This window comes from Cylas formicarius, unplaced genomic scaffold, assembly GCF_029955315.1.
Source record: "Cylas formicarius isolate icCylForm1 unplaced genomic scaffold, icCylForm1.1 PGA_scaffold_9__14_contigs__length_23061073, whole genome shotgun sequence".
Lineage (NCBI taxonomy): Eukaryota > Metazoa > Arthropoda > Insecta > Coleoptera > Brentidae > Cylas > Cylas formicarius.
In genome coordinates this window covers 2,104,927-2,126,970 of record NW_026844365.1, presented here as the reverse complement: position 1 = coordinate 2,126,970, position 22,044 = coordinate 2,104,927, and the positions used below count along the sequence as shown (strand labels likewise).

The 22,044-nt window shown below is 41.8% G+C and overlaps 3 protein-coding genes across 4 annotated transcripts; 1 reads left to right on the top strand and 2 right to left on the bottom strand.

Moving 5' to 3' along the window:
- Nucleotides 1-735: 735 nt before the first annotated feature.
- LOC132707605 (chymotrypsin-1-like) lies at nucleotides 736-2,031 on the bottom strand. Its single transcript, XM_060679510.1, has 4 exons — nucleotides 1,478-2,031; nucleotides 1,275-1,416; nucleotides 982-1,224; nucleotides 736-932 (listed from the first exon to the last, which is right to left on the bottom strand). The coding sequence occupies exons 1-4, from the start codon at nucleotides 1,726-1,728 to the stop codon at nucleotides 774-776; spliced, it is 795 nt and encodes a 264-aa protein (XP_060535493.1). The 5' UTR covers nucleotides 1,729-2,031; the 3' UTR covers nucleotides 736-773.
- Nucleotides 2,032-2,822: 791 nt separating this feature from the next.
- LOC132707603 (serine/threonine-protein kinase SBK1-like) lies at nucleotides 2,823-6,979 on the top strand. The gene is made up of 4 exons (XM_060679509.1): nucleotides 2,823-3,353; nucleotides 4,246-4,528; nucleotides 4,588-4,842; nucleotides 6,098-6,979. Exons 1-4 carry the CDS (start codon nucleotides 3,020-3,022, stop codon nucleotides 6,762-6,764), a joined length of 1,539 nt encoding a protein of 512 aa, XP_060535492.1. The 5' UTR covers nucleotides 2,823-3,019; the 3' UTR covers nucleotides 6,765-6,979.
- A 1,557-nt stretch (nucleotides 6,980-8,536) lies between these two features.
- On the bottom strand, nucleotides 8,537-21,383 carry LOC132707549 (midkine-A-like). 2 transcript variants are annotated; one of them, XM_060679449.1, is made up of 5 exons: nucleotides 21,092-21,383; nucleotides 13,346-13,472; nucleotides 10,321-10,458; nucleotides 8,963-9,115; nucleotides 8,537-8,886 (listed from the first exon to the last, which is right to left on the bottom strand). In XM_060679449.1, exons 2-5 carry the CDS (start codon nucleotides 13,470-13,472, stop codon nucleotides 8,864-8,866), a joined length of 441 nt encoding a protein of 146 aa, XP_060535432.1. In that variant the 5' UTR covers nucleotides 21,092-21,383; the 3' UTR covers nucleotides 8,537-8,863. The 2 variants fall into 2 exon arrangements, with proteins under 2 accessions (XP_060535432.1, XP_060535431.1); XM_060679448.1 differs by having other exon boundaries at nucleotides 8,954-9,115; nucleotides 21,092-21,380.
- Between the last annotated feature and the right edge of the window lie 661 nt (nucleotides 21,384-22,044).

The following is a 22,044-nucleotide window of genomic DNA, read 5'->3' as shown; positions in this document are numbered from 1 at the left end:
GAATAATTTATTATTGAAACTTGTATTACTACTGGGAGCCTTGTTTTACCATAAGTAGTGTTGAACTATTTCATCGAGGGCGAAGGCTTCAAATAAGAGATAAATTAGAACAATTTCAAAATGAGAGGTGCAGAAGGTACCTAATTTCTTTTCCTTAGCTGGTCTTCTCTATATATCTGTTAGGTTTTGAGCAATTTAGTCCATTTACTTCGCAACTCAAAAAGTTGATCTATTGGGCTGTCACATATAGAGAAAATTAATCACCTGAATTGAATAGTCGTTATTATCGTTGGCTGGGCATGTGGTCGCAGTTTGTTTTATCTGGGGATTTGCCCTTCCTAGGTTACCCAGAACAATACTTGGGTTTTGTTTATGAAGTATTGCTCGGGATTTAAAGCATTTCTTTCTGCATATGGCATTATCTAACAACGGCTCTCTCACATATCTAAATCAAGTGCAGATTGCGCCTTTTTGTTTCCAAACAGCGATGTCCAGACACTCGAGTCTAGTGTCTTGGGGTGCGCAACGCAAGTTCTCGTCTCTCAAACACATTGACCGGTTTCAATATTGGGCTCAGAAGACATGGTGGACACATTTGAGCCTCTACTACTTAAAATCCCTAAACCCAAACCGGAACTTATAAAAGAAGCACACAAAATTTTGTCCATGAATTCTATATTCCGCGGCGAAGGTGAAGTTTACGTTTTTAACCAAAATAAAAATCCGATACGACTATCAGCACTTTTATTTGACAAACAAATCTCGAATCGCGATTACGGCTGCGAGTTGGCTCGGATCCAGTCGACGTAGTAAGTGATCCGGGTGAAGACGTCGGGCATGAAGGCGCCGGTGACGCCGCAGCGCGCCCCCAGGCTGTACGAAGCGATGCCCACCTGGAGGCCGCCGACTACGAGCGGCGACCCGAAGTCTCCCTGCAAAATTAATTACTCGCCCGTCCGGCCACGGACCACGTAACCTCACCTCGCACAGACCGCCGTCGCCGCCCGTCGAACACAGATGGCGCAAGTAGTTAATGCGGAGCGAGCAAATCGCGTCCGCCAGAATCTGTACGTCGAGCTGGAGCAGCGTCGACGACATGTTCCCGTACGGCTCGGTGACGCCCCAGCCCACGACCACGCCCTGGTTGGTCCAGTCGGTGTCGAAGGTGTCGGCCAAGGTCACCGTAGACCACGAATTGTCGGACGCGTTCAAAGCGGCTGCCAGCTGCAACGCAACCGTTAAAAGTGCAAAGACTTTCGTCCCCGGGGTCGTACTTGCAACACGGCGACGTCATTGTTCTGTACGTTCCTCGCGAAGGGATAGCAGGTGACGTTGGCGACGGCGACGCTCTTGTCGTTGGTGGCGGTCACGTTAACGGTCCCGTACTGGACCGTCAGTGACGTAACGTTTACGGGCCTGAAACGTCGTCGTCGTCGCGTCTCGATACGTGGACGGCGTCGGCGACGCTCCTACTCACCCGTTCTCGTCGCAGACGCACACGGCCGCCGTCAGCACGTACCTCTGGTTGAGGATCGAGCCGCCGCACGCGTGCACTAGGTTCCTCCGCACGCTGACTGTGTAGTTGTAGCCGCCGGCCCCGACCGCGCCCCCGTTGGCTATGCGTAACCACCCCCGGGCGGCCGCCGCCGCCGAGCATACCGCGAACCACAGCAACAACGTCGTTCGAGACATCGGGCGGTAAAAAAAAATCTGCATCGCCGCTTGCATCGGGCTCTTATAAAGCCCGATGCACTGCGAGATAAAACGCGGCACTCGAGCCCCGAGATAAGCACGCCACTGTCACGTGGCGGCCGTCTACGAAGCCGACTCCCTGCGCCGCTGACTCGCCCAACAAAGCGTCCGCGGCTATAAATAAGCCGTCCGGCGTTGCGGATTTAGCTTCCGTTGAATTCCCGACGCCCGCGTACACTGCCCGACCGGACAAAGATATGACATTGCGCGTGTAGGCGGAGCCGACGCGTCACTGACGTCACGCGGAACTTAATTCGGCGGGATTCCAAACTAAACATCATCGTTTGTGTTCCGTGGCGCAGTGATCCGATGCCCTTTCGGTTATGAAGAAAACATTCGAAACATTTCGATAAATGTCTAAATATTATATATCAAAGGGAAATTGGCTCGAAACAGCCGGATCGATAGGAGAAATATAAATAAAATTAGACTCTTATTGGTTTAGTGGAATTCAGCATGTAAATAATAATAAATAAATAAATAAAATCGCCTTTATTTTAAACTTTCCGAGTTCGCAATAAGACAATTTAAACTTCATTTAGTATACCAATTTTACGTACAAAGATATGAATCAAGCAACAAATCAAAAAAGAAAAACGATAAAAAAACGATATTAAATAAAGAGAACTTGGTAGTAGATATATTTTTTAAATGAAACTTAAAAGGGCAATGAGGATTTTTATCACGTAGTTTAACAGACGTAAACGAGAATCAGCCTTTAATCAACCAACAAATATGACGGGTGTCCAGTAGTTTGTGAAGAAAACAAGCAAAAAATATATATTTAACCAGTTTAAATCGTGAAGTTTATGACTTACATGATCTCTTCGTTTGAGGTTATGAATAAATTGAAAGTTTTTACATGACACAGCTCTACTTAAATCTAATACGACCAGAGCCGATGTTTCCCCTTTATCTACCTATAAATCAGTTTTTCAAATAGGAATTCCAAAATATTTTTTTTTAAAAAAAAACACATTTAAAAAATGTAATTAATTAATATTGTCTATAGACAACATCACGTAAGAAGGTAATAGCAAAGTTCAGAACCAATTTTCTTGTTTCTTTTCCTATTTTCCTCCTGTCCAGCTGTTCCGACTTTTACGTCTGCCAGTGTAGTCGCGGGCGACGAAGTCGTCGTCGTCGTCGGGCGTCTGGACGACCCAGTGAGCGGCCGATAGTCTCGCCGCGCGTTTCGCATACTTTTAATAGTGCGTCCGAGAAGAGGTGGTGGATATAGTACCGTGCGTTTTCGGGTTATGACGGTATGGCGGGCGCCGCTAGAGCAGCAGCGCCCGGCGGCAGCGTCCACAAGGTCAGGGAGTTCGAGCTCGAGCGCGTCAACCTGGTGGACGAGTTCGACATCCTACAGATCGTCGGCGAGGGCTGGTTCGGCAAGATTCTGCTGGTCGAGCACCGCGCGACCGACACGGAGATGGTGCTCAAGGCGCTGCCGAAGCCCTATACAGCGCTCAAGGATTTCTACAGGGAGTTCCACTACGGCCTACACCTGGGGGCCCACAAGAACATCGTCACCGCGTACGACGTCGCGTTCGAGACTGCCGGATTCTACGTGTTCTCGCAGGAGTACGCCCCACTCGGTAAAGTCCGTTCCGGAAACTTATTAAAGCTGTAGCTTCGTCGTTACGAAATTATGCACACGTATATTAGAAAAGAAGATGCTCTTCGTTCCTAACCTTAAACGTAAACAGAGTACAAGTACAATAATGGGTTTCACAAAAACTGTTAGGCTAGACTGCTAGGATCATTTGCCCATTGCCGACTTCCGTCGAGGATCTTCGCTTTTGGCCATAGACCAACACGTACAAAGAAAAAATATGACCAGTATTTGCTCAACTAGCAAAAAAACAATTTTGATCGATACCAAAAAAAAACCGGCATCCCCCCGCTTCCACCGCGGACCATCCGGGCCCATCCGGCCTCCCTACCGGCGTGAACGAGCAAAAACCATGGGGTCGGCAACAATTATCACTTTAAACCATTAACTAAGCACTAAAAACACTAAATCCACCCAGTGGGAACCGCTTTCAAAATTTTTGGGGACAGTTACAAGGGATTCTGTACGGAGCGAACGGAGGTTAAACCGCCGCGCGCGATGCTCCACCACAGAATCAAACCGAGTATATCATTTTTCACGGCAACAGAGCTTACTCTTCCTCTTAAACTCACTTAAACTGCGCTACGCAGTTTGCAAAGTCATTAGGCGGCTTTGTATTTTAAAGGTTATTGTTCTGGTAGGATGCACCGCGTACAACTGTGGGACTTTGATCAAGTAAAAGCCACCCCAGTTCAATGCTTCCTGTATTTAGATATTGTACTTGTTCCGTTTTGTTTGGTTTCATGTAAATACTGCGGGTAAAAAATGTTCATTGCACGGACTGTGAAGGACGTTAAAAATACGCGCGATAACGGCTTCTATCTCGAGTGCATAGTCAATATTATTGTCGCGAAATTTCAAGTCCGTTTGTCCAGGCGATCTAACCTCGAACGTCTCCGAGATCGGTATCGGGGAGCTGCATACGAAGAGGGTGGCGCGTCAATTGGCCGCCGCGTTGGAGTTCATGCACGCCAGGGACCTGGTGCACCGCGACGTCAAGCTGGACAACATTCTCGTGTTCAAATCGGACTTTTCGCGGATCAAACTATGCGACTTCGGGGAGACCCGGAAAGCGGGCTCGACGGTGCTGCGCAGGAACGAGTGGCTGCCCTACGCCGCCCCCGAGATCCTCGAGGTGCCCACGGACGGCAGCTACGCGTGAGAGTCATCTCGGAGCGGTCTCGCGTCCCGGGGGTTTAACGACCTCGATTTTCCAGGACCAACACGTCGCACGACGTGTGGCAGTTCGGTATCGTCATCTTCGTCTGCTTGACGGGGTGTCTGCCGTGGCAGAAGGCGTCCCGCGAAGACCCCAGGTACGCCAGATACCTGTCGTGGCAGAACAGTGCGTTGCCGATCAAGCGGCAGCCGAAACTGTTCAAGCTGGTATCGTCCAAAGCTCAGAGGTTGTTCAAAAAGTACCTGGAGCCGAAGCCGGAGCGACGCCCCGCCACCCTCTCCGACGTCTACAGGTGCGAGTATACTTCCACCAGAGATATAGTGCTTTTGGAACCGACCCCGCGATTAACTTTGCCTACTGTTTGTTACCGTCAAACCGCGAATTTATCTACCCGGAACACCCTATATTTTTATTCAGATGTCAATTGTAGAAGAAAAAATAACGTAAGTTTGTAATTTATCTTATATTTAAATTTTTCTTACCTTTTGAGATATTCCAGATTTAAAATAAAATGTTTTATTTGTATTTTAGATAAGTTATAGTTTTTTGGTTTACCAAAAAATTATTTATTTTTGATATTAGATTTTTTAGATTTTTATTAAACCTGTTTAAGTAAGTAGTATGGAGTCAATTTTTTTCGAAATTTCCACGTATTAATGGACACCCTGTATTGTTAGCCATAGGTAGCAAGGTTAGCAAGAAGTAGTATCACGTCTTTGCAATTTAAAAAATACTTAAAATTGCATAGTGTGGGCGGTTTTTAATTCAACAAGAATTTCTACGGGTCTTATCTTAAACCTCGAATATAAATATATAAATTACAAATTTACCTTATTTTTCGTCCCACAACTGACATCTGAATAAAAATATAGGGTGTTCCCTTTAAAAATCTTGAGATTTTGTTAATTGAATTCGCCAAAACGGCACCCTGTATAAGCCGAGACGGACTTCTTAGTCTGTAGTTAAATTTTGGTTGCAGTACCAGAAGCGTAACAACACAATTTTATGTGGGGCAATCAAAATATGAAAAAAAAACACTATAATCTCAATATCTGCCCAAACTATCCAAAATTCTTAAGGAAAATGTTCTCTATTTTAACCAAGGATTCAAAAAATGTCGAAATATAACAACAATAACAATGATGATGTCGTGGGCAGGGGGGGGGGGGGGGGGCACTTTTGGCACACAAAAATAAAATTATAATATTTATAATCTTCAAGACAGTCCAAGACACTTTTATACGAAATTTCTGAACTGAAAATCCTTTTCTTCAAATAGAGTAAAGGTCCTCACCCTTACCCTTTGAACTATCTAGTGAAAACAGCATCGCGGCGGGGTCAAAGCTCGAGAATCAGTTACGTAAATACGTACTTACTGGAAGGATCACAGCCAAATACCTGCGTAATATATACGAACATACTCTAATTCAGATTGAATGATACATATCACCTGATGTTAAAATAAACGCTTCGAAAATACCCCAAGGTCCGCGGTTAGCTATATTTTTGGTTGTACTATAACTGCTTCCGACATCGGGTGTCGATAGGTTCACCGACGACCGATGGATGTCGAAGGGCATGGAGAAGACGAACGAGACGCTGAAAGAGGAGGAGGGCCTGTGCCCGTCGATGTACAGCTTCCACAGCTCGCCGGAGGAGAAAAACAAGCTGCTGCGCACTCTCGCCCTCTACGGCCTCGAGACCACCGTCGACAGGAACGCGAAGAAGGACCGGATCAGGCAATGGATCCAGAGCAGCGTCATCGAGGAGGAGAACGAGGACGTCGACGACGACGACGTCGACGAAGAAAAGTTAAAGATCCACGACCATCGAAACGGGCCCACGGGCGAACGAGTGGGGGCGAGGGGGCCGGTTTCCAAAGACTCGGGGGCGGGGAGGGAATATAAACCGCCCGTGGACCCCAGGATACCGCTCGAACGACAAAAGGACAAGCTCCGCCCCGCGACACACGCGCCCGCCAATAGAAACGGCGGGTGGGCGTGGCCGGCTCGAAACGGCCACGCCCACGCGGACGAGAAGGTTCCGGCGTCGGTCGTCGCCGCTGCGTTGCCTTTTAGGCACGTCACGATCGCGGACACGCCCGGCGTCAGGCACAACATAAGCGTGCAGTTACCGCAGACGTCGGGCGTCGTGGCGCCTTCGATGAGGACCGCGAGGGAGGGACACCGAAAGAGTGTCAGGCACAAGACGTAGGTTAGGTTCAACCGTTAGGTTTCCGGCTCTGTGATATCTATTACGTTTGGTTTACCTTTTTATTCGACCAAAAATACATTTTTAACGATTTAGAGGGGGATGTTTTATTACACGAATTAGAAACGAATATAAATCTGCAATAGAGTAGTTACGTACTCGAACCGTTGACATAGAATGACTTCTTTCTCTTCTTCTTTTTTGATATTCTCAAACAGTTGGGCAAGACTACTATGGCCATTCGTCCGTAGAGGAATTTTTCCCTTTGCTCATAGACCAACAGTTTTAGAACACTAAAAACACTAAATCCATCACAGTGGAGCGAACGGAGGTTAAACCGCCATGAGCAATGCTCACGACAAAATCCGGCATAGAATCAAGAAATTCGTTCTGCAATGAAGTAATTACATCCACTGGCAATTCAGCTGTCAACTGAGAGAACGCCTTCCATAGAACGCTGCTTCTTGTATAACTATCACTTCGATCTAAAAAGTCCTCATATTGTAATGCACAGGTAAGTACACACCATAACCCCAGAGTTTCTTTCTATTAGGATTGCCCAGTCCCATAAGACGTACGATCGCTAAAATTATCGATCGCACGTGGTCGCTTGTGACGTAAGCGAAGTCCTCTATCGGTTTTTGTGTATTCTGTCAATGCAAGATAATGCATATAAGCCAAACTTGATTGCAATAGCATTATTTTTACCCTACCTGAGACCCTACCCTTCGCTACTTCCCAATAATTATTAAATAAGTTCTAAAACAATTTAATTTTGACGTTAAATGAAAATAACTAGTGATTATCCAAACAAAATGCTATATTAGCTACTGAAAATACTCAAAGTCCATCAAAACTCGGGTCAGTTTCAGATTATTTCCATGCATTTACGTAGTAAACTAGCCAATAAATTACTTCGCCTACGTTACAGCCAGCGATTTGCCTTATTAGGCAATCCTATTAGTTTTACGACTCTTCTTATTTGCCAGCCTCCTACGAACGTTAAGTGTTTGGCAAAATGCCACAGACCGTTGACGTATATCGCGATACGTCACTAAATCTTCGATGGCCAGATGGCCGGGACCGTTGGCCCAACACGCAAGTAAACTGTGTCGGACAATCTAATGTCTGGAAGGCGTTGATAGATGAAAATAGTGGCTTACAGTGATCCTTATTTTGCGCACAACACAAAGTGCGAACAATCTTTTTTTAGAATTTTAAATATTCTATCAGCCTCTGAAGAGTCTTGCCACAACAATATGTTGCAAGTTCAATAAGTTTTTGAATCTGAAATGTAACTTTATGTCAAAAACAGCTATTTTTACGATTTTCTCGAAAAATTTAAATATAATGGTATACATATTATTAGCTAAGATGAAACACAGAAAGTGATGTAAACGGCATGTTAATATTTTTTTCCCTTTTGAGATATAAATAAAAATGTGTTTATTAAGCATATTTTTCAACCTTAGACATAAGAGTCGAAGCTCCTAAAACTAAACTAAGTCCGTCGAAATCAGAATAGCCAAAAAACGTTATCCAACTTTTTCTAGACCAATATTTGACCCTTCCGCTTAATTTGACGAGACAGAAAAAAATAAATCAAACAAAAAAGTTTCCTTTTCTAGAGTAGATTACGCTAAAACTAATTCTGATATAGGTTAATTTGGAATATTTATCAATTTAACATAAACTTCGTTAAACTTCGCCGGCCAAATTGCCCAGACCGTTCGCCCATCACGGACGCGGGTAACAGGCTTCAGGAAAACAACGTGTTTGTTTCAAACGTTTTATTACTAGAAGTCGTAAATATTACAATACGTGAACCAGAGAGCATAGTTTATGGATAACTGACGTGGCCGCGCCCGGCGCGGCGGTCCGGTCGCGCGGAGCGCGGTCGGAAGACTGAACGGCTACGTTATAGAAAAACTACGCTTTTTTTGGCATTGATTTTGACACCGACCGGTAAACGACAAACAGCTACGTTCACGGGAGGGGCAGGGGGAGGGGAGGACCGACCGAAATGGTTATTACAAATGTGGCGGAAATGAATTACAATCTAATTAATGCTTCGTAGGGGCGTCTGCGTCCCTCGCTCGCGATTACTGCCGGTTGCGGCGTGGACCTGCGACGGAAACGGCGCAAATCAGTCGTCGAAAGAGAAAAAGAGACGGAACGTCCGATACGAGTACCTTTCTTACCTTTGGTCGGTTTCGGGCCTTTTGCCTTGCACTTTTTCGTGATCTGTCGGGTTTGTTCGCAGGAGGCGTCGCTGCCCGTCTTCAACTTGTCGCTCCGCGTCATCTGTCCCTGCGGGTTGCACTCGGCCCACGCCCCTTTCTCGTACCTGCAGGCTGTAAAAGCGCAGGATACGGTGCCACGTAATTTCCACCCTAACCTTGTTGTGATTATTTTGTTATTTATCCACTGTAAAAGGAGAAGAGGAAACATTTGTCCAATAGAACCTAACCTGCAAAGGCAAAATCAATCATAGTGCAATGTGTAAGTGACAAACACCTTGATATAATTAAAGATTCAAGTATTAGCATTAGAAGATGTATTTCAGAGGAAAAGTGTATTTGCGAAGTTGACTTTAAGGAAGAAGTTGCTAACAATAAAATGTAACGAAAGGAACGAAAAATTAGAGGATCATTTTTTGAAATTTGACTCTGTAATGCGAGAATTAGAAAGTATTGGGTCTAAAATCGAAGAATCGGACAAGGTATGCCACTTACTTTTGTCTCTTAATGAAGACTATGATCCTGTAATGAATTGAAACATTAAACACAGATGTAACAATGGATTTTGTCAAATCGAGATTGTTGGACGAAGAATTAAAAATGAAATCACGAAATGATAATGAAGTTACATTCAAAAAATTTTTTGAGTGAAAGGGAACACGGGTAAAAAAAAACACACAAAAAATTAGATGTGATAATGGGGGGTGAATTTTCTTCAAATTATTTCAAACAGTATTTCAAAAAAAAGGTAACTTTGTTAGATAAAGTAAGAACTGAATTTGCTGAAACAAATTTACCCAGAGAGGGAGAGGCAATCTTATGTCCAGCATACGAGTTAAATCGGTCACCCACAGAAGCAAATGGTGGTGTTCCTCATTTTGTGAATTTACGAACACACGGATGTATTAAACTAAAATAACTTTTTCCTTTTTCCTCTTCTCCTTTTACAGTGGACAAATAACAAAATAATTACATATTCAACAAACCTCACTTTCCCGGAGAAACCCGGAGGCGCCGTTTTCGACCCCCTTCGACGGGTTTACCGGCGGGAGGGGGCGGGCGCGCCAATTTTTGAGCGGTGATTGATGCGAATCGCATCGATCGGCGACCGAACCGCCCCTGCCCCTCCCACGCGGTGTATTATAATCTCCGGGACAGTAATCCGGTCGTTGTTTGTTGTTCGAGGGGAATTGACGATGAAAAATTGCCGAGTAAGACACTCGAGGCGGCCGTCGATGTTTGCGGATATATTTCGAGACGAGATTCGGCGTAAAAAATATTGAACCAAGCGCCCCGCGCGTGACGTCACGGTCGTTTACCTTTCTTGCACTTTTTCTGCACGGTTTTGGTCGGCTCGCAATTCGTCTGGTTGCCCTTCTTCAGCGTCAACGTCCTCGACCTTTGGTTGGTCTTCGGGTCGCACTCCGACCACGCCCCCTTGCCGTACCGGCACTCTTCTGCAATTAAATAAACCACGCGTTCGAAACATGAAACAACAATTCACGTAAAAGAAGAAGAATGGTCTGTGACAATTACATTTTGCGTAAAGTTGGGTTCGGTAAATGATTGAAGACGTGGTTTGTAAGTAAATTAGAAACGAATTTCGATGAGAATGACCTCCGTTTCTTCCATGTTTCGGTTCGAGCGACGTTGACACGCGCTAAAAAAGAATGTGTCTATTCGCCTGACCGCCATAAAAGGAAACCGGCCACGGGACTAAATCTACGTCGTAAAAAGGCGCTCTGACCCTAACCGGGTGATATCGAGATGGCAACGCCGGAATCCCGCCGTCCCCATTTTCGGGCCGCATTATGCGTCCCAGATGGTCGATCGGAGAACAGTGATTGGGAAATTAGAGCCTCGTTCCGACCAGAAAGAGAACCCCTACACCGCGGTCTTTTTTTTATGTCGATGGAGCAAAACAAAACAACCCCCGGCGTTAAGCAGGTGGACGGCGCGATTCTTATTGGCCGATCGTTGGAAGCCGGCGCGGACGAGATCGGAATCCGCCAAGGCCGTATTCGGCGGAATTTGTTTTCTGCGACGTGCAGCTCAACCGTTTGTCACGTGACAACGTACAACTGAATGCGTAATATTTGTGCAAACGCCCAGAAAACCAAAAACGTCTCTTTGTAAACATTTACAAAGAACCGTTTTTCGTAAATATTCGACGCCGAAGGATTTAGAGCGCAAAAATCGAAGTAAACGGTACCTAAGCATAGTTTTTTCTAAGCGTTCTTCAAACATGTTTGTGCGATTGGCGAGAATTGTTCGCAAAGATTTTTCATATGTAATTGCGAACTTATCCACCGCACTCTTTTCAAGTTCACAGCGACAGCGTCAATCTTTATTAAGTACGGCCCTGCGGGGTAGTGCGTGCCTTTGTTTATATTTAGTCGGTGGGCCGTAGTTTCTCGACGGGCGCCTTAAAACGGTTACATTTTAATCCTTTTACATATTTCTGGACGTTCCGACTCGGATGACGTGGTTAGTGAACTTCCCTCTCATTAGGCGATATCCGAGCGTAATTGGACAACAGTTTATTTTACGTTACCCGGAGATAATCAACCGCCTTAAGCGTTCCCTGAGCGCTGCAACTAATTAGGATATTTACGTCTGTTTACGGCGAAATAATTGCTTTCGAAACGACGAAAATCTCGAGATTGAGCCGATGTTTTTAGGTCGGACGATATTTCCGGTGGAAGTTTTTGACATTTGGGGCTCGTGTGGCCGGGTAAACGCAGAGGTTCGAATGAAAACGAAAACGCGAACACGAAATCATGTATATTCATCTAACCTAAGTCACAGAGTATATGTTTTGTCAAACGTCTACATGGTCACAGACCAGTGGTAATGTTTCATTCGTGTTTGGTTCCGATCGCTAAATGGTCTCGCAAAACGTGCCCAAGTTGCCGTGACCGCTCCCGGTGCCCCGAATAGCGAATTAATAAGGTAGAGTATCGATAACCGACCGCCTCCCACGATGTAATCGACTTTCCGGAGACATAAATCTCGAGGGGTTTCGTCTTAAATTCGGAGGACACCTTCGCCGCCTCCTGACATTTAGAAACGGGAACGTAACTAGCTTTATATAGATGGTGTGGGCTCCACAAAATGAGAAACACGATAAGATTTATGCATTTTTGTAAAAGCGGCGACGCTCTAGCGATGTAAAGTATTTCTAATGCGACGTTACCGCGTCTTCGGAAAAGTAGCATCAACAACGAAATTTCTGTCAAGAAGATAATTATTTTAATCATTTTTGCGATCAAAACATAGCTTTGATTAAACTTTTATTACTGTGGTGACGCTTGAGCCGGTAGAAGAAGAAAATTATGGAGATAGCTTAGGAAGGTATCGAACGGAATTTCTTGGTTGGTTATACCGGGTTGGTAAAAGATAATATAGTGGCCTTATTACGGTATAAAATGATGCGCAGCAGATACTGACTCATACACAGATATCTCTTGCGTATGAGTCGCCCCACCTAACTGTCTCAGTGGCCACACTGCCGAATTTTTTCTGGATAATTGATTCATTTTTGATAAGAACGCAACATCCATCTCCGAAATCCGAACGTAATTGCCATAGTTGTTTTCATTTTTAGTGTCAACATCTCCGTACCGTACTCACAAATTTGTATGATTCGTGTTCAATACTTTGTTCTTTTACGCAAATGTGGCAAATACGAGGACCTAATAGGGTCTTAGAGAAAGAGTGATTCCTATATATATATATATATATATATATATATATATATATATATATATATATATATATATATATATATATATATATATATATATATATATATATATATATATATATATAATATATAATATATATATATATATATAATATATATATATATATATATAAAATATATATATATATATATATATATATATATATATATATATAAAAATATATTTTTAAAGGGATTGAGTTGCTAATAAAGAGATGTAATAAGTGTATTGAAGTTAAGGGGGATTATAATGAAAAATAATAACAAAATGTTACTCTACTTTGTTTCTTTCATATTTTTTTTGCACAGTTGCTTCAGCTTATGTCTAGTAGCTAACCAAAACTGGTGGAAAGTAGGCTTTTTTTTTTAAATAGGACACATATTCTGAGATCAAATTCAATACACTTTCGAGTTTAATTGACGCATTGTTTTGGTAGACAAAGTGAAACACGAATTCACCTTCCGGTCGCTAGGTGGCGCCGCTGCTGTAAAACCAATACCAAAAGCCGCGAAATAACTAACCACATCTGGTGTATTCGCCTTTTCGTGCTTTTTTGCTAATCTACGTGAACTGTATACACTGCGACCGAGATACTCACGATTTTTGGCTCCCCTCTCACTCCTGATCAGCACCTCGTGATCGTCCTCCTCCCAAATCTCTCCTTCGGCGGCGGCGAAGGATAAGACGGCCACCGCCAAAACGCTGAGCACCAGCAACCACTTCATCTGCAACAGGAGAAACGTCCGATAATACCCCTGGTATCAACGCTCAAACTCATGCCAGCCTTATCGTCCTCATTTGGTCCTGTTCTTTTCGGTGGTGGCGAAAAAAAAAGGTGTAGGGTATTATATCGGATAGAGGAAAGTTCGAGAAAGACACGGCAGTGTTCAACAAGACAGAAGGGACTTAGAAGTACGCGGTTAGGTGGAACAGGTGATGGATAGGAGTGCGTTACGGGGATACGGTAGAAGCTGTATAGCTATAGCTTATATATATCACAGGCGAATTTAATCACTAGCCAAGGAAACTCGAGTTCCTTGGTTCAAATGCCGCATTCTTTTTTCTGGAAATGCGATACTCTTGATGCAAAGAAATGTTCATTGTTTCAATTGTTTCATCGCACTTCTATAAAAAGAACGAAAATTCTGAGATGGAATGTGTTACGAGAACAGCATAATCTTTTCTATCAGTATGTAGTAGTAGTATGCATAAACACAGTCTCGGATGACCGATTCCCATATTGGTGACAGGTGTAAAGACCTGAGTCGCGGTTAAGATTGTTAAGTTTTTTAATAGATTTCGTTGGTACAAAAATTGATTACATGCACGAATATGCATGCATGATGCATGATGGGCAAATTCTGTTAAACATACAGAAAAAGCAGAACAATCGTATATCCATATTGCACATAATATAGAACAAATAATAATTAGAACAGGCGATGATAGAGATAGTGATACTGATATACTATGTGAATAATTTTAAGGAATTTAAGTCGGTAATAAAAATAACTTGTAATTTTATTTTAGATTTAAACCTAAATACATACATACATAAATAAATATTGTTTAGTATCTTTCCTAACAAAACCCCAAATAATTAAATTCTAAGCAAAGTACGGACCTGTTCGGCAATATTTCATCCTTACAGCTTGCCCGGGTCTTTCCTTAATTCGTATCAGTTGGTCACTTTCTTATATCTATGAACAGACTTTACTTTGGGTATAGAAATATAGAAAACTTCGACTCGGGGGAAGCGGTTAAATCGTCCGGAACGGGCGGGCTGACGTAGGGCGGCCGAAAATTTCCATTAGCGATGGCTTCCCCCTCCGATCGAACGCAAACGCGTGTTTGAGGGGCCACCGATTCGAGGCGCCATCGTTAATTAAAAGTTTCCGTCGCGATCGTGATTTTAATTATCGCATGGGGGTAAGAAAACCGCCCCCCAAGCGGGCCGGAGGTCCGTAAATACGTGCCGTTCGTTTCGACCGCGTTTTATGTGAAAAATGGCCGCTGACTAGCCAAAATAGTAAACAGTAAATACAAAAGTTGGGAAGGAGTAATTTGAACTATGCTCTTGTAACAGGTTAACCGCTGATACGATTGTTGAACCTTTGGGCATTATATAATAACAATAAACCGTCTCTATTATAACACGACCAAAAATATAGTGCAATTATTGCATGGGCATTTTAAGTATTTTAAAGTACTTTAAATTATTCTGTATTAGGAAGGTCTTGAACTTGAAAATTTTATTTAAAAAGTAAATGGACCGTTTTAAATTTGATTAACATTAAAAGCGTTTAATTTAAGAGTTTAATCTAAATTGCAATATGTTCGTACATATTACGGAGGCATTTTACTGTGATCCTTCCAGTAAGTATGTATTTATGTACCTGATTCTAGGGTTCTGACATGACAATTGTTTCGACAACACCGTGCTTTTATCAAATGTGTTTTAAAGTGGATTTCAGTCCGATAAGTTATGAAAATGCAGGTTTTGACTAAAAGCGAAAAAAATTTATTTGTCACAAAAAGATTGGTTTAAGCTGATGTCTGCAGTTTTGATGCGGTTTTAGGTTAGATATGTGTCGGAGGAGACGATTTTGATTGGAATCTGTTTGAAAACTGGAAGAAAAAGCTACTATTAATCCAAGGAAGTGGGTTTTTAAGTAGTTACCTGCAGTTTTAATGTAGATTTCAGTCCGCTAAGTTATGAAAATGCCTGTTTTGTCTATAATCTACCGTAAATCAAGGGCGAAAACAAACTTTTTGTCCCAAAAAGAGGGGTTTTCAGTACATACCTGCATTTCTAAGGTACATTTGGGTACAATAAGAGGCGAAAAAGCAGATTCTGACTAAGATCTTATCGAAATCGGCAACTACTTGTCTCAGGAACAGGGTTTTACATCGATATCTAAGGTTTGCTTTACTCTAATGCCCGAAGACGCCAACTTTGACTAGGATTTGAAACATATTGACAACAAAAAGTAACTGTTTGGATGAAAAAATGATAGTTTGAGCTGATATCTGCAGTTTTGATGCCGTTTTCGGTTCGATATGTGTGGGAGGAGCCGATTTCGACTGGAATCTGTTTGAAAAATGGAAGAAAACCCTTTTACCAATCCAAGAAAGTGGGTTTTCATGATGTTATCTGCAGTTTTAAAGTGGATTTCAGTCCGATAAGTTATGATTATAAATTATATTATCGGTAGATGAAGGTGCATCATAAGACCGTGGAATGAACTAGATGTTCTCCTGTTAGAATAAGATACGGAAAGGAACCTCGGCAAATAAAAAAACGGATTCATTTTTCTTCTTGTGCTAAAAAAAATTGTTTTGGTTTGTTTGTCTTCAGGGTCTTTTAGATTGTTGTCCACAACTAATCTTGTATATAATCAAAAAATGATTAAATAACAAAAATTAACTATTAACAGGAAGACGTTTATTATTAAATAATATTAAATAACTGTCATCAAAAAATCAAAAAATAAATATGACCTCTTCGATACATGCGTTTGTACGCCGTATTAAGGACTGGCGAACCCTTTCGAAAATACCAGGGGTGTTCCTAACAACTGTACAAGAGTCTGCTATCGGATTTCTTAGATCTTCCTCACTTTGGACTGGTGTTGTGCACACTAAAGTTTTGAAGTGTCCCCAGAGAAAGAAATCTATTGGATTTAAATCAGATGACCTCGTTGGCCAAAAATGCGGCAAAAGGGCTTGGACTCGTTGCATATGGTAAGTGTAAAGTTGTTGATCTTTTAAAATTTGCCATACTAACACATGGCTAACGTTAATTCGGTTGCAAGTGCAATTTTATTTAGAATTTGACAACTGTCATGTTATTGTTATAAACAAATGAATTACTGCCGCTCGGCAAAGCCCACTTTGCCACTTTTTGTTTCTTAAATTTTCCTATTAAGTTGCTGGTTCAATTAAGAAAAAGTACATTTAAAAATGATGTGCTAGTAAGTTTTAATAAATAAACAAAAGCTAAAAAGGACCGCTAATTGGATATCATGAGTGTCGTCGAAAGACAAGTACGGGAGATAAAAAAGACATGACCGGCACTAGTCATAGCATTACCCGTGTCGACTTTCAAAGTTCACGCACCAAATTTACTCCAAACAGAATGGGGATTTTAAAAATAAAGTTAGTTTTCAGAAGAAACAGTGGCGTGCCATTTTTTTCTTTAAAAATATTCAGTTCAAACCACGTACGGACGCCACTGGTAAAAATAAAGCTTTTGCGCCAAAAACCGCCTCTCGATAATAAAAAGATGTTCTCCAAATTTGATAAATATATCGAAAGTGATATAAAAGTTATAAAAGTAAAAACTAATTTTTAGAAAATTTTAACACGTTGATATTGAAAAATATGCATTTTCGTAGCTATGTCGTTCGACAGAGTATTTTTTTTAACACCCTGTATAAGCAGGTACAGGGTAAGATGCGAGCCAGTTTCAGTCAAGTTTCAGCCAACCAAAGAATTTGTTTTTTCAACGTTCCGAGTGGACGATGTTTTTTTCGAAGACCAGTGGCGGCTCGTCCACGTTCAGACGCGTCGTAGTAGCGGCCGATAATAACGGCGCACATTAAGCGAGGCGCCTAATTAACAAGATGTTTGGGTTCGCGGAGTTCGCGATAACGACTTGCGCGCGTCATCGTCGTCGGTCATAACCTCGGGGGTCGCGTAAACAACGCGACGTTGCCAGCGGTGCGTACCGGGCGACCCATTAAAAGGACGCCGGCGAAGTTTCAGATCATGTGTTAAGACATTTCACTTCAAATACTGAAATAATTTCTAATATTCTAATAAAAAAATATCTTTGACGTTTTGGCTCCTTTGAGAACTATAAAAATAAAAATTTAAAAACCAGCATGGTTAACAGATACTGTGGAAGTTCTGATTAAACTGAGAGATAAAGCCTTTAAAAAGTACAAAACAACTGCGAAATCAAACTACTGTAGCAATTAAAGATAACAAGAAAAGATGTGTAGAATCTGTCCCTAATGAAAGTAATAGTAAAGTAAAAGGGTGTTTTTCTTCGATGTAGAGAACTTTAATTTGCAATAAAACAACGATGGATTATTCGATTGACATGAATTTTATTTATCCGAAAGGTAATCTTGTGGCATTACATTTTAAATATGATTTCTGGCATATGGACGTCTGGACGTCTAATTTTCGATGACTTTTTCCAACATTTGTGGCCGTATATCGGCAATAACACGGCGAATGTTGTCTTCCAAATGGTCAAGCGTTTGTGGCTTATCCGTATAGACCAATGACTTTACATAGCCCCACAGAAAGTAGTCTAGCGGTGTTAAATCGCAACATCTTGGAGGCCAATTCACAGGTCCAAAACGTGAAATTAGGCGGTCACCAAACGTGTCGCGCCGTCTTGTTGAAACCACATCTCCCGGACATCATGGTTATTCAATTCAGGAATGAAAGAGTTAGTAATCATAGCTCTATACCGATCACCATTGACTGTAACGTTCTCGCCATCATCGTTTTTGAAGAAGTACGGACGAATGATTCCACCAGCCCATAAAGCGCACCAAACAGTCAGTTTTTCTGGATGTAACGGTGTTTCGACATACGCTGGAGGATTAGCTTCGCTCCAAATGCGGCAGTTTTGTTTGTTGACGTAGCCATTCAACCAGAAATGCGCTTCATCGCTAAACAAAATTCGCTTATGAAAATCGGGAACAACGGCAATCTCGTTTTGGGCCAATTCGACGAATCTACGCCTTACTTGATGATGGTTTGGCTTCCATTCTTGCAAAAAAAGGCAAGAAATGTTCGTGTTTATGCGTAAATATACAAAAGAAAGTTCAAATTCGACAGAAAACAACTAACTGTAGATTGTTTTCCAAATAGAACCTGATTTGATACAAAAAACACGCATAACATTTTATCGTGCGTGAGCGCACCACTGGTAACACCCGGTTTCATTTTTGGTGATATTTTACAAAGCATGAAGTATGTAAATACACATTACACTTATTACAAGCGTAAATTGTGTGGCGTGTGGCTGTGGTAGGCTCTACATCTCAACAATCATGAGGTGACCTTGATTATCATAACGCGCTTTATCTATGGCAGGTGCAAGATTTCTTTGAGTAACTGTTTTATCAGTTTTTAAAAGTCGCAAAGCAATCTAAATTCATCGGATATAAGTGTGTGAGTGTACTCAACCTGAAAGTTCAGTAGTTGATGAATTACAGGACTGTTAACGGACAGCTGTATCATTCGGTGTATGTAACTGGCAAGTTCCAACTGTATCAGTTGGTTCCCGCAACTCTTGTAGATTTATGTTATCGTTCATTTCTTCTTCGTCAGTCAAGGTATCCACGTCGGGTGGAATATAAGTTATTTTTAGGATAAATTTACAAGGAATGGAATGCTACAATACATAAGAATACGTAAATCCAAATAACACTTACGACTTTCATTGTTATTGTCCTCATGCATCACAATCTCCTCCACAGCCGCATCTATTACCTTTCCTTGGAAATGCCATATTTTACGAACTGTAACATTCACTGCACAAGGACAAATTAAAGGCCCCCACAGACGTCTTCTTTTTTAGCAATATTACCCGTACGATTTCACGACGACGTTAGCAGTGGCGGCCGCAGTTGCTATTAAAATAAAATATTCTAAAAAACAACGTTCCAAATGGGTTAAGGAATGGTTACTCAAGAGAAGACAATTTTCACATGTTAATATTTTGAATGAATTGCGACTAGAACCGGGAGATGGCTTGTTATTTATAAAATTGGGTGCCTTTTTGATCGGTAAGTTTATTTTGGAATTTTCAACATTTAATAGAGCCTTTTGTAATACTTACCTCATTGCTAGTTGCTTCGTCACCAATATTAGTAAATGTGCTCCTCGGTGTTTCGTGGTCTGTAAGGAATAATAGATATTCGTAGTACCAAAGGTGCGGTTTATAGATGTCTTCAGTACCGGAACCAGATTTCCTGGATCGAATCTCTTGTTGCCGAGTTATCTACTTCTTGTAACTTTTTTATCATATCTTCGTAAGCTTTTTTTTATCTCTATCAGAATACTCCGTAGATTTAACCTTCCATAGCTTCTATACAGTTCTATGAAGTCAATTATAAATTGCTTGTTGTAATTTGTGCTAAAAACTACAGCAATGTATTTTTATTCAACAATACAATTTTCAAATCACTACTCAAAACTGGCACTAATTATTGCTGTGTGAAATAAGTGAGTCGACACTGATAAAAACTGTCCTTAACTGTTTTGCCACCACACACTGACAGACTTGAACGAACGCGTTTAAAAAAAGGATAGTTTTTGGCCACACACTGACCAACCTATCCGCACCGTTTTAACCGTGCGGGTAAAATCGCTAAAAAAGAACGACGTGCGTGGGGGCCTTTATATTAAAGAACACGCTAATCGTTGGATGTTTATTCTACATGCGCTGACTTGCAACAACAAACTTTTGTTTCACATATAAAACCAGTGGTGCATTCACGTACCAGTAAATATTTTCAAAAAACAAAGCATAATCAATATAGTATTTCCAATGTATGTTTTCCGCGATGTAATCTACATGCTACGGATTTAACAAAAATGGCAATACAAATCCAAAACATTTTTTTTTTGCTAGTTTTGATTTACTTGAAAATGTGATACAAATTTATGTACCGCTTTTGTTAACTTTTGAAGATCTTTCCTTTACACATAAATTAGTGACTTCCTTTAGTAGTAAAAAAAAAAACATGCATTAACGCAAAATTGGGACAAAATGGGTTAGGGTTTTAGTTAATTTTTTTTCTTATACATTTGTTTATTCAAATTTGTTACCTTGGTATTTGATATTTTCAGTTTTATAAAATCTGTATTGTTAGCAATATCGGTGTCTGAATAAAAATATATCTCCTTAGTCGATCAAAATGCGAAAAAGAAACACATAACCTCAATTTCTGGAAAAACTGAATAGGAATTTCTTAAGAAAGTGACCTTTATTTTGACGAGGGATTCAAAAAATTGCGATATATACAGGGCGTCCCATTTGACGTCGCAGGGGACTCTTTTGGGACACCCTGTATCAACAAAATTTTAATATTTTAAATCTTTCTGACTGTTGCTATAGTCCACCGTCACACCGTATTGGCTCCGACTGGAGTTGGTCAAATGGAGGACTACCGAAATAAAGAGGTATTTTCGGGAGCCGCCAAGCCACACCATCGATTTCCGCGCGCCGCTGGGCTTTAAGCCCGTTTCGTCGAGGGAAGAAAAAAAAACGCGATCGATCGGGAACGCGGGGGACAAGGAGGAGGACGCTGCTCACCTCTGTCGTCGCCGTCGGCACGCGAATCTCTCTGGTTCAATAACCGCGGCTGAGAAAACGCGGACGAGATCCGCCGCCTACTTGTGGCGGAGATAAGTTCTTCCCGTCGTCCGGTGCACTCGATTTAACGCGTCTAACAACTCGCCTACTTCGACTAAATATACGCCCTGACCAACGCGCGCGATACCGATCGCAGAGTGCCGTGCGAAGAGACGAGAGTGCGCGGCGGCTGCTGTGCTGCTGCTGCCGCCTGTCCGTATCGCCTCGTATCGATTTCTGTGCGCGACGAGCCTGCGAGAGGAACGCGCGCCCCGCGATATCTCCCTCCCCCCTCGGCGAAGACGTAAAACCGCCACCGACCGACTTCGGCCCGATTCGCGCCAGGGGCGGCGCGAGATTAATGACAACCGGAACGCCGCTGTTTTTTTTTATTTTCAAAAAATCCGACGTTACCCGTGAGCGGAATATACAGTACAGGAACCCATGAAGCACCCAGATAGCACACAACGTCCCCAGTATATCAGGTCAGTGTCGAAGATATTCTCAGGATATGCGATATACTAATTTTTTTTTCTTAAAATGGATGCAAGAATCAGCCCCCAAAAACAAAGTATTAATTTTAGGAATCACCCTGCCGTAAAGTACAATTTTCACATTAAAATGGTTTATATAAGCATTTATATAAAAGGCGGATGTAGGGACTTTTTAAGTCCGTTCTTTTTATTTTATTTTTATAAAGTACCTGTCTTTCTCAATACTAAAATATTTTCAGATTCGGATAAGAAGGCAAACACAACACAAACATCAAAATAATGTGAGAATTCAATAGCTGCTTGGCTGAAAAGAGCCACTTTCAAAACCTACTTATCCTTTTAGAGTTTAATTCAAGATATAATATCTTACTCTATATTTAAGATACTTTAGGTTAGGTTGTTCTATATTTTTGCTATATT